The sequence below is a fragment of the Halichoeres trimaculatus genome, unplaced genomic scaffold, assembly GCF_033239565.1.
Source record: "Halichoeres trimaculatus isolate MK-OKI-2021-1 unplaced genomic scaffold, fHalTri1.1 fHalTri1_scaffold_16, whole genome shotgun sequence".
NCBI lineage: Eukaryota > Metazoa > Chordata > Actinopteri > Labriformes > Labridae > Halichoeres > Halichoeres trimaculatus.
In genome coordinates this window covers 4,591,725-4,604,633 of record NW_027437194.1, presented here as the reverse complement: position 1 = coordinate 4,604,633, position 12,909 = coordinate 4,591,725, and the positions used below count along the sequence as shown (strand labels likewise).

The 12,909-nt window shown below is 39.9% G+C and overlaps 1 protein-coding gene across 1 annotated transcript in view; it reads left to right on the top strand.

Annotated features, from left to right (window-relative positions):
• The window catches only part of ttll11 (tubulin tyrosine ligase-like family, member 11), a 28,726-nt gene extending 16,724 nt beyond the window's left edge, over positions 1 to 12,002 (top strand). Inside the window, exons 8-10 of the mRNA XM_074690997.1 lie at positions 7,800 to 8,030; positions 9,005 to 9,111; positions 11,407 to 12,002. Coding sequence (XP_074547098.1) covers positions 7,800 to 8,030; positions 9,005 to 9,111; positions 11,407 to 11,723 — 655 coding nt within the window. The 3' untranslated portion in view covers positions 11,724 to 12,002. The remainder of the gene's footprint in view (positions 1 to 7,799; positions 8,031 to 9,004; positions 9,112 to 11,406) is intronic.
• Positions 12,003 to 12,909: the final 907 nt, after the last annotated feature.

Here is a 12,909-nt window from a genome sequence, read left to right as displayed (position 1 = left end):
TAATGCCACTTAACTGCTTTAACTGCTGCCACTGAGTAGGGGACGGCTGAAGCAATTAATTCCTTGCTCTCAACAGTCTTTGTTTATATTTTCAATATGTGCAGCATAAAGTCTGAATAAGTCATCTGAATGGGAAAAGACATCAGGATGAAAATTTGTCACTGAAAAACACAAAATTAACAAGTATAGGACAAAATCAGGAAAATGTAAGAGGTAACAGTTTGTCCACAGGGGGCGCCAAAGTTGTTTTGAATCAACAGTTGCTCAAAATATTATTAAGATAAAAACTAGGTGCGGCTGATTCACTTTTGGTTGTGTGCTAAATAGCAGTTTTTAGACTGTACAGTACCTAAATTGATTTTTGTTTTTTAATTATTGTTATTTAGATCAATATTTATGCCAAGAAAGGTTGAAAGGGTAAGTTAGATGCAGGAGATAAATAGACAAAACAATTGGTAGATTTTATGTCTATCGTCTTCTTACTTAGTGTCAATTTTGGTGCCCCCAGCTGACAATGCAAAGCATTAGATCTTTTCACAGATTTTCTTTACAAGTGCAACTAGAGTGTTTTGAAAAAAAAAAAAAATCATCTTTTTTACAACTGTATTACGTCTTTTCATGAAGAATCATAAACATGGAAATGGAAGATAGTAGGTTGATTAGGCAGTTTGCAGGGAAACAATTTGTCTGACTCCTAACCTGTGGCAGTGGTTAGGGAATTTTAAAACAAAAAAACAAAACGTAAAGAAAAAGTCAGTCTTTGTTAGGCATGGGTACATTTTACATTTGAAATGATAGGGAACTGATGCCTGGTACCGTGCTGTGGTAATAAACATGAATTTTTTTTATAGTAAAATCTCGAAGCTTTTCAGTTTAACATGAATTTCTCGATGCATGAGCTTCCAATGCTGTGTTCATGTGCAGCATTGAAAATCGCCTTCTTTTCCGCTTCCTCACTGTCACAAGGATCTGTTTAGGTACCAAAATGGTACCGTCTGAGTTTGCAGAATTGGTACCAGGTAGGGCTGCACGATATGGCCAAAATCCAATATCTCGATATTTGTAGGCTATATCTCACAATATATATCTCGATAATCTGATTTCTCCTCTAAATCACTATATTTATGTTAAATCCAAACCTCTGATGCATAAAATGACATCAGTATAATGATTTAAGCAGACCTTTTAGTTGGATTTTTGAAATTTTAATGCAAAACGGGGAAAATCTCAATCAGGTAAAGTTGAACAAACCTTTTATTTTAACGTTATGCAGTTACATATTTTTAGTTCCAGTAAAAAATGCATTCAGATTTATTCAACTGACTGATTTTTTTATTATATTGTCTTAAAGTTTGAAAATATCATGAACTAAAGTTGGAGATAATACTTTCACATCCATAAAGCAGCTTCCTGGATAATGTTGATCATGCTGAAAGGACTCTAGTGATTTATGTCTTTGAGCCTGGGGTCTGGTCGAATTGTATTGCGTTTGGGTTTGTCTTCTGATAATATCCCAGCTTGCAGTATTTTGGTATTCAGCTGTAAAATAGCATCAAACTCATCTGCCGTCATGTTTCGAGCAGTGATCAGCTGATTGCCGTGACTGAACGGCACTCAAAAAAGGGGGCAGAGTGCGCAGAAAAGCGAAAGTGAAAGTTAAAAACATGCTGTGTTTGTTTCTCGTTGTGGAGAGTTGGGAGAGAATCAGGGATCATACAGGCAGCAAAGCAAACCCAAATAAGCAACTACTATACTCTTGAAATCAAGCCCCAGGAACCCACAACGACAGCGACTACGACGTGTAAACGACTTTCTTCTCTCCTCTCCTAATACCAAAACTTGCATGCGCAGGAGAATTTGTCTGGGTGGGCGGGGGAGCGTGGTGCTCGCCGTGAGAGGGGCACCCAGCTGAGCAGCAAGGGTGAAACGAGCAAATCACCAAAGAGATTTACGTTGTGACGTCTGAAAACATTTAGGTAACTGTTTGTACTCAATGGTTGTGATATAGTCATTTTATATATCTCACGTGCAAAAACCCGCAATACATTGAGTATATTCGATATATCCCCCAGCCCTGGTACCAGGTACTACAAACAGGATTTGGTCAGTACCTGTAAAAGTACCTAATTCGGTACCCATCCCTAGTCTTTGTGCTGATGGCTCTGATGAACTCATAAAGATGTGTCAGAAAAGTTTTAGACTGTTTTATAACTGCCAAAAGTTTTGGTAATCCAAATTTCTTGGGATGTTTAACAGAAAAAAACAACAGGTTAAATGTTCGTGTGATTTGATGAAATGTAGATAACTTGATGGTTTGATCAATCGAGTCAATAGCAGATGCAAAGATATTTGCTCACTACAGATATATTGGTTTTCTTGATGGCCTACTCTTTCTTTTATTACAGATCTAATAATTCATGATGGGGGGAATCAAACCCCAAACGATCATGGGAAATAAGCTGGGGAGTTGAGAACGATTTGCATTAGAAGCAGTCAGGTTTGTGACTGACATTTTGACAGTTTTGTTTTCACACGATCTCAGGATGAAATAAACTTTCAGGGAAACCAGGGGATTCAAATGTTCAATAAGAAGTCTGAAGATAGAAGCTGCCAGTCAGAACCAGAAACAGGTTTACTCCAGTTGTATTCCAATAAATGTGCATTCGTTTAAATTCTTCCTCTCCTGCAGACTTTCAAAATTAATGGCAAATAGTTTTTGAGAGAACGAACTAAATGTTCCCAGCATCATTACGGGAGGTTAGCTCATTTGTTCCAGCACAGATGGTCAACTGGGGAGTGAATACATATTGTGTTGTGGTCATTGACAGCTGTTGTGCAGTGGGATGGATGGGATTCAATCATTCAGAACACGGAGCTTCAACTGATGTCACCCTCTGTATGGATTTGTCAAGATGAAGCAAAAGAGAGACGAGAACTGAGCAGGCACAAAATACCAACGTACAGCTGAGGCACAAAAAGAAAGAAGAGTGGCTATTAAAAGGAATCCAAGTGAGAGGTTACATAAGAGAGATAAGTTCACATAAAATGGCAGAGTAAAAGGGAGAGAAGTGGCATTTTGGTGAAAAGGGTGAAGACAAAAATGGGGGACTGTGAGGAAAAGGGTACGATGGTATCAGTGGCTCTTGGACGTGTCCGTCTTGCACTCAGCTCATTAATGGTGTGTTAAATGTCTCTGAGGTTGATTTATGGGCCTTTATGAGAGGACAGTGTGGGGGAACAAAAGGCTGAAATTCATTGACACACACACCTCACTGTAGGGCTGTACCATTACAAAAGCATCATCTGCATACCTTCTGTTCTCTATGGAGTTTGCTTTAAAATCCAAGTTGATATTATCTTTCTTATACCATACATCTTCTAGCAACATAAAGACTTAGGTCTGACCTTTTGATTACATAAACAAGACAAATATTCACGATATACATATCACAATTATCCTGGAATGAAGGGTATACACCAATACTGTCAGTAAACTTAGGCCTTTTTGTACAGGAGGTACAGAATATATAAGGAAGCTAGCCATTATGGGTCGTACAACTGTAGCAACGCGGTACTTGCCAATCAGTCAGGTCTGTTGAACCTCTATTTATATTAGACTTAATTGTAGACTTAATATTATTTTGCCCTTTGGACTAAAATCTTTTTTTGTAATGCTAATTTAGCCACAAAGATTGGCTTTTTTGAAATTGTGTGTGTGCTGTTTCCTATTCTTTAGGCGCCATTAGCTTCAATTTTGGTTTAAAGGTAGAGTCTACAAGATTTATAAAAATATAACGTCAACTTTTACAGGAATACTCCTGCTCAATTCTCACTTCTTGGCCTTTTTACTTGTGTGTCAGTGTCTGTGTCTGCCTCGAACCCTCACCTCAGCCTTTATGTTGATGTTTTATTGCAACCAGTTTGCAATAGGGTTATCCTGATCCGATACGCTGATATGGTTGTGATCGGGATCGATACAGTTTTTGGGTGTTTTCATAGCTGCTGTAAGTCAAACCATGTTACAAACATGTCTACTACTTCTCTTTGGAAAGCAATGATAGTAAAGCAGCGTCTTGCAACATTTATAAAGTGAGTGTTCCTCAAGGAGGAAGCAATAGGGCTCACTGTAATACAACAAATATGATTGGTCATTTACAACAGAATCACCCAACAGCATCAGAGAAAGGTATTAGTATCAGATTTGTATCAGATCAATTTCGCCAAAACATATCATGAAGAAATCTGATCGGAAGTCCCTAGTGTGCAAGTGACTCTGTGTGTTGATTGGCGAGTGGAAGACGCTAATCAGAGCAGCCAGCTACAATAGTGGACATAGCATGTGGACAGAAAAACAAAACCAAAGTGAAACTAAACGCCAAACTTATAAAGCTTTTTACTAAACAAGGGTGAAGCTTGGCTCCACTTTCACTCACTTTTGGGCACTTGGAGAGCAACACAAGACAAAGAGCGGCGCGAGTTAGCTTTCTGCTAACCAGGTATGTGTCAGATATTTGCATGATTAGCTTATGCTAATATGCCAAGTCAGGTGCACGGCTCTCAAGTCTCTCCCACGAAGAAAAATGCTGCAGGTGGTTGCTAGGCGCTTGAAAGCTGTAGGTGTGGGCTGCTGCTGGCACTGAGCCAAGGAGGAGGAGCCCAGTTTGAACGTTGTTTTTACTAACAAGTAATTAAAATTCCCTCAGACCCTAACTTTAAGAGTCCTGATGCAGGGGATGAACAGGAGGGGACCAAGCAGTGATCCCTGGGGGACACCATGTGTAACACAGGTTGAAATCTGTCGGAGAGAAAGGATTTAAGCTCCATGCACAACCTTTTTTTGTGCACGCGAAAAGCTACAAAGAGTTTTAGACCATTTTTAATCAATTATTTAGCTGCTGTGACTGAAAATGACATTGAGATGGGTAAACGTACGCCAAAAAGGTGAAGTTGCAGCATGGGGCGATTGTAGCTATATGGTGGGGGATAAGAATATTTCCCAGAGGTCATAGCTGGATGCAACTCCCTTCATTGTCACATTATTGAACCCGTTTTCAAAGCATCACTGTTATAAAAATGAGGATTATTATCCCTTGAATTTTGTGTGGATGGGAAGTGTGTGAAAAGCAGGGAGTCTGAATCTTTTGCACACAAAAAGGTTTATTGTTGCCAGTGGGAGTCTGTTTGCTTTGTGCTTTGGTGTGACTCATTCACTGGGAAGAGCTCAGAGAATACACTTCTGAAATGAAGATAAGTGTGTGGACAATTTGGATTTCTTTTCATTGACACATCTGCCACCTTTAAAGACTTTCAACAGCAGGAAACAGCTTTGAGGATTTATCCACCAGGAGGCCAGAAATAGCATTTATACGGGGTAATGACAGCTGAATTAGGGCCCGGTCCTCCTCGCTGCACTCAGCTAACATTTGGCACCAGGCCTCTGTATGTCTTTTTAATAACCTGCCATTCTTCACCTCTTACTCTCCTCCTTCACCGCCATCATTTCTCCTCTCTTCAACTGTAGTGAATGTTCGGAGACATCGTCTTCGCTGTCTGTCTGGCTGTCAGCGTCTGCTGAGGACGTGTCCGTTTTTAGCCCGGCGTGCCCTGTCTAAACAGATGTGGGTGGTCCCTCTGGCAGCTGAGGGATGATTGATTCTATTAAACATTCAGCAGTGCTCTCTCAGTGCCATTCACACCGCTTACTAATTCATGGAGAAAGAAACTGTCTCATAAAAGTCAACAGCACTGTATCCTCTTGACATGAGCGTACCTTTGTGTGTTCCTCTCCTGGGCTGGCGTGCTTGAATGAAATGTGTTGACTAAAGGAGTTATTCTTACAGGCTGGGCACACACGTAGACCGTGATCTAAGGTCACTGGTCTTCATGAGTTAATAAGAAAGATGGCTGTTACACTGCAAAAATTGATTTTGTCTTTTTTTCAGTAGAAACTTAATATGAGCCGCATTCATCTGACCAGTCCAGAAAAATGTCATTTCAAGTTATTTAAAGACAAAAATTAGGTCTGAATTGCTTTTATCAAGTAAAAAAATCTGCCAATGGAACAAGAGAAAAGTAGCTTGTATTAATGCATTCTTTTGTTTCTTAGTTTTTTACTTTTTACAAGCAACTCAGACCTTATTTTGTCTTTAAAGTGGCTGTGAAGAGTTTCTCAGTGTGAAAAAGGGAAAAAGTCTTTAGGTTATTTCAAAATGCTACTCCGTAGCTACTTGATTGAGTCTAGTAGCACCAGATTAATTCAGGGCACGTCTTAGTTAGAGATGCACCAATCCGATCCTGGGCTTAGGTATTGGCCCCTATACAGCCCCTAGAAGCTGGATCAGGTATTGGCGGGAAAGGATTGGTTCGAACTTGGCACCAAGGCTATTTTTTCATTCACTCAATTTTTGTCTCTTACTCAAAACATTCCCTGTCTTTGCCTCACAGTCGGGCATGCAGGTTATTATTTAACACTGGTATCGAATCAGTATCGGTACCGGTCGATATTCAAAGCCCAGGCATCGGTATCGGGATGTGAAAAGTTGGATTTGTGCATCCCTAGTCTAGGTCTCTATGACCTCTATGACAACACCACACAGGCTGACGAAGTTCAGTGGTAAGAAGAGAGATCTGTGTTTTTCTCTGTTGAAAACAATTTCTGTGATTAATTTTGTAGTGATGGTGGACACAGGAGCCTAACTGTCGGACAGAAAAAGGACAGAAGAGCAGAAGAAAGATAAACAGGAGAGAGATAGAGCACGAGCTAAAGGCTAAAAGGGCTAATGTGTTTGTGCTAATGTTCATCCCAACCCACAGTCAGCAGTTATTCTGCAGTGGTCTGTTCAAACTTGAGACAGCTACTAAACTACTGTATGAACTGACAGCTAGCTTGTTGTCATGTTAGCCTATGGATACGTCATAACACTGGCTGCCGATAGCACTACATACAGCCGGCTACTGATATACTGTACAAACCTACGTTTGCTTGTTGTCACGTTTCAAACAACAGCACTTCGTAACCTTACTGATAAATACCCTACCTCGTTCCAGTGTGTTGATTCTAGTGAAAAGTTGACTTGAACAAAGAAAATTTGCTCCAAAACAAACACACGCCTGGTTAAAAGTCACACCTTTACGACAGTGTGTGTGAGACTCCGGGCCATAAGGTGGTGCTGCAGGCCAATTAAAAAAGATGATACTCATAGCATCTTTGAATAACTTGAAACAAGACATTTTTCTAGACTAATAAGTTGAATGTGGCTCATATTAAGTATAATCAGACAATTTTACTTAAAATCAGACGAAAACACTCGATAAGATTTCTTTTTTATTTTTGCAGTGTGTAATTTCAATTGCCATACAACAGCAGGTAAAAGAAAGTAGCAAAAAAGTCCAAGTTAAAACCCGTGGGATGCAGATCTACCTCAGCACTGATGCAGCTAAATGTTGTTGATGTAAGCAAAGACAGTAAAGAGGCTGTACTGAGCTGTGAGATGAAGAGTTATTTATCCCTCGTAGGACATTACTCTTCCTGTTTCCCCTGCCAAACCGCTCTGTGCGTGCTGACTAAAGTGCAAAGCGGGCTTCATTTATCTTCTTCAGGTGGTTGGCTCGTTGTAACTCAGCTGACAAAAGCTTTTTGGGTTGGCCTTATAATCTTCTGCCATTACTTAGCTCTGCTGAGCGGGGCATTGTGGAAATATGGACTCTGACGCTCTGAGCTTCTTGTTTAGTTCAATGAAGACATAAAATGGTAAAATAAATGATAATCACTTGTTTTTTGCTATATTTTGTGTCTGCAGCTCTCAGCTCAGGGCTGGTGGGACAGAGATTCCCATGGAGACTGAGACGCCAGCGAAGAGCCTGGACGACGGAGCGCTGCCCTCGCTGTGTCTGAAGCAGGTTTACCCCAAATACACCAAACAGTTCAACTACCTGAGGCTGGTGGAGCGGACTGCAGCGCTCTTCATACGTTTTCTGGGGGTGAAGGGAAATATGCGCCTGGGCCCCACTGCCTTCCGAACCTTTATCAGGTATGACATCTGTCAAATTATTCAACTAGAGCTCCTCTTAATCTTAGTGAAGCAAGCCCAGCAAAATTATCATGATATAATATTAATCTAAGAGGGTACAACAGAAAACACCAAACACCATATAAGCCATGAAAAGTCATATTTTTCTTTAGTTATTGGTCTTTTTTAGAGATGTCTAATCTGTAATCTCTTTACTTCTCTGTGATGTCTTCAAATCAACCAATCGTTGCACATCTGCTTAATTTTAAATGTTAGCCTTTGGTCCCAGTGTGGCTTGTGTAGTTTCTATTTGACAGTTAAAGCTATTGACTGTATATAATTATGAACGACACAGCATCTCCTCCCATGTTAAAAAAGTGAAGCCAAATTATCACCTTGATGAGACCTGACAGGCATGTCCAGACTTGAATAAGCAATGTTCCCCAAATTAAACCCCAGAAAATTGTCTCATTTCAGGTAACTGAAAGACAAAAATTATGCCTGGTAACACCACATTATGTAATAGCGCCTTAACCCCAGAACACTATCCCCAGTTGATTTTCATCCGGGCAAACATGTTTATGCTATTTTCATTATGTCCCGTTTTTCTGAGTGTCATGGGTCCCTGGGTAGCTTCAGCATCTTATTTGACATCTTTGAAGGCATGGGTGTTTCTCTTATCCAAAACCTGCTTTTTCCACATGTTGGGGTGATTTTCACCCGGCAATAGTGACGGTGGGTAAAGTAAGTTTTGGGTGGATTCCACCCAGTGATAGTGTTAGCGTATAAAATTAGCCAATTCTGCCTCATTTAAAGGGTGACAACACTCAGGACTGCTATATTTGCTGTCCCTTCTTTGCCTCATCCTGTCACAGGATTGGTGTCTCTGGCATCCCAGCTAGTGAGTAACACTTAGCTAAGGTTCATTTAACTTAGTAATTGTTAGCTGCCTAGAGTTTTTTTTTTTTTTTTCGACACTCTGTTACTTTTCACAGGACTTGCAAGCTGAGCAACAGTAATTTCACCATGGCCTCGGTGGACATCCTCTACATCGACATCACTCGCCGCTGGTCGGGAGCTGCACCTGATTCAAGAGAAGCAGGTGAAACATCTACATTCACACACACACACATGATCGTTCCCAGAAAGAACACACACACAACACAGAGATCAGGGTAAACCTGAGAATTGGTGTAAATAATGTGCTGGGAGATAATTGCGTGTCATTCTTGTCAGATCTCCTCTGACACGGGGCTCTTGTAATTGAAATGAGCTGCGATCACAATGTGACAGCAAAGAGAGTATCAGGCATGAATTATTCAGCCTTTGCACCTTGTGAGGAATGTGTGTGATACTGAGCGGATGGATGGATGGATGGATGGAGGGACGGATGGAGGGGCCTGTACAGAGCAGACTGTGGGCTGAATTTAGATGGAGCTCATACGTATTCAGAGAGTCTGACACTTCTGCGTCTGGGAAACTGGAGTTTGTGGAGATTCAAGAAGAGGCAGAAAACTTGTGTTTACAAATTATGACTCGGAGTTTTTTTTCAGGAAGTGTAACTTTGCAAAGTTTTCAGTGAACACTTGAAGGAAGTCATTGAAATGCTGTCACTGCACCAGACTCGTCTTGTTCAGTGACAGCTTAAACATCCTGTAGCAAATGATTCCCCAGGTCCCGCTGTGTTGATTCTGTGTGATTTGGCACATCATTTGTTATTTGCAGTGAAGAAATTCAGTGGTCCTCTTTTAGGTAGAGAATAACAGCCGATGTAAGTGAAATAACAGGAGTGGATGGCAGGGAAATTAGGCAACTAGCTTGTGAGCACTTTGCATCCTTTAACCTTAAAAAAAAATGCTGTCAATAAAAAGAGATTCAGAGATGACAAAAGACTGCAGTGACAAGTCTCACTTTGCAAAGCTGGAGTGCCCAGAGTGTGGGAACCATGTAGCTTGAAAAGCTCTTGGGATTTGTGTAACACCTCTTAGATATTAACCTTTCATTACCAGAAGATCTGGATTTTGGATTGCACTGTCACAAATTTCAGTTTCAACATCTGATATGTAATCTACTGCACTATTGTCATTTAAATGTGGAGTTTAATGATTTGAAAACCACAAAAAATTGTGCAAACACTTTTTTATTCATTATCCCGCTGTTTTCACCACGTTTTATTCATGTTTGTACTATACTGATCTTGATTTTACTTCACTGATTTTACCAACCTTTCAAGCTTTTTTGTTGTAGCACTTTAAGATTTCTTTGAAATGTGAAGTGCCTTATAAATAAAAAGTATTGTTATGATTATAATTAGCTGCATACAGCTAATGGAACCGGGGTCGTTAACCGCTTTTCCTATGGAAGCCTGTTTCTGACGGGTAAATAAAAAATCAGGATGACTTGTACCAATAACTAAAAAAAAGAAAAAAAAAATTATAAGATACTTTTTAGATTTAATTATTCTGACATTTTTTATCTTGTAATTTCAAAGTCAAAATATGACATACTAGATTTAAATAACAAGATAAAAGTTGAAATTTAGACTTTCTTGCATTTGCATGGCAGTGACATCTTTGTTACCTTGATATTTACTGTGTTTCAATAATGTCAACATTTTTGCTCAGGATTTAATTTTTAATCTAATAGTTTTAATATTTCATTATCTCAACAGCTCATTTTTTTCTCATATTTTTTTTTTAATTAATTTTTATTATTTTTTTATATATTATTTACTTTATATATTATTTATTTCATTTTTTATTTTTATTTTTAATTTTTATTTTGAGTATTGCATCAACTTTTTTTACTCAAAATTTTTACTTTTCATCTTTTTTTTTCATCTTGTCTCAATTTTTTTTCCTAATGAGAATTACTTTCTATCATAAACTCCATTTTTCAATCACTTATATCAGATTTTTTGTATCACAACTTGGAATTTTATTCTCATCATTTCAATTTTTAATTTCATAATTTCAACATTTTTAATCAAAACCAAGACTAAATATTGCATAATTTTTATTTTTTTTTCTGAATTTTTTTTTTTTTTTTGTAATATTACTTTTTCATCTCATAATTTAATCTTTTTATCTCCTGACTAATAAGCTCATGGACACATTTTTTATATTCTAAATTTGACTTGCCGCTCTCAGTCATAGATTTATTGGTGTAAATTTCTAGTTGGACCCCAACCCTCATCAGACAAATTTGACTTTTATTGCATGATTTGAATCTTTAATCTCATAATTCAAACTTTTTATCTCATAATTTTGATTTTAATAAAAATAGTGCAGGTGTCACTTTTTTCTCTTATACCTGGAGGAAGCAAGCGTCCATAATTTTGAACAGTTTTAACATGGCATCTCCACACTGACACGTCATGTTCATGTTGTTTTTACAGGTATGGGTCTCCAAGCCTTTGTGGAAGCCTTTTTCCACCTGGCAGGCCGCAGGTTCAAATCCCTGCCTTTGAGGGAGCAAGTCTTGTCCCTGCTGGAGCTGTGCGAGGCTCAGCTGGATTCCCAGTCGAGCGTCGAGGACAGACGCTCCGTGAGCTGCAGCCGGGCGCTTTCACGAGCCGTCAAAACCCAGACGCCCGGTCTGACCTCCAACCCTCAGCTCAGCTCCCCCGCGCCGCTGAGGAGAGCAGCCAGCCAGGACAACCGTCTGCAGCAGAAGCTGAAACCACGCTCACTCAGGGCCAACGTGGAGAACTGACGGGAGCTTTCTCTTCACCGGGAAGATTATCCATCTCTTCTCTGCAGCTCCTGGAGAGATGGATGATGGGAAGTGAGAGGAGGGCTAGTTCGACCCCTGCTGGCTGACTTTTAGGAGCACTCTGCCTGGCCTGATTGCTTTTTTTTTTCCCTCTTCCCAGAGAAAAGTGTCTGCGGGGTGAGTGGAAATGAAACGAGGGATATCAGGTGGTTGGTGCATTTTTTTCTCCTCCTCCTGGTGCGATCAGACATGAACACTTCGGTCCTATCAGGCAGAGGAGGAGGATTCTCCAGGGCAGCTATGTGCTTCTCTTCACCTTTATCTGGATACACAAACACTGACACAAACTTTATGTTCAGGGAAACATTTGCTTCTTCACATTTGATGCATTTACTCAGAAACGAGCGGGTGTTAGGGAGTGAGTGTCCTTACTAAGTGTATTATAATCTTCAATTTGCACAACAACTCTTTGAACTCAAGCGTTTGCACAGAGATGGATGTGAGGTTGACTGAGCAGCCTGTGTGTGGACCTATTGTGACTGTTTGAGCATGTGTGTGTGAGTGTGTGTGAGTGTGTACTGTGCTGTGTTTCATTTTGTGTTAAGCTCAATAGTGGAAGTCTATTTGCAGCTAGTGGCTCAGCTGTGCGTCCGAGCTCTGAGAGCCCATTAGTGATGAGTTAAGTGAATGAGTATTCAAAGGAAAAATGCCACGACGCCACTTATCCTCTCTTTCAGTTCAGCAGCTACGCCAGTCGGGCAATTTCAGACCTCCAGCTAAACATCTTTTTAGAAACTTACACAACTGCCATCAGGAGGATTATATGTTCAGGCCTCAGTTGCATGGCTCAACCATTGGTTCAGATGCTTTTGTAAGAAACCTTTTCAAACGTCGCTGACACAACAACATGACACATTGAAAAGGTTGAAAGACTGTTGTTCCCATGATCAGCCCTGCAGTTAATCCTTCAACACTAATCTTTCAGACGTACGTTTTTCTCCACTAAGTTATTGAACAAACTTGTCACAAGCAGGATAAGACACAAAACACTGCTGCTCCTGCTGTAGGACAGACATGCTGCGATGTGCACTATGTACTAAATACTCAGTATATTCATGTTGTTACAACACTTAAGGTGAAAGGTGGAAATAAAATCAATTTTGCTCCTGGATCTTAATTTGCTTGT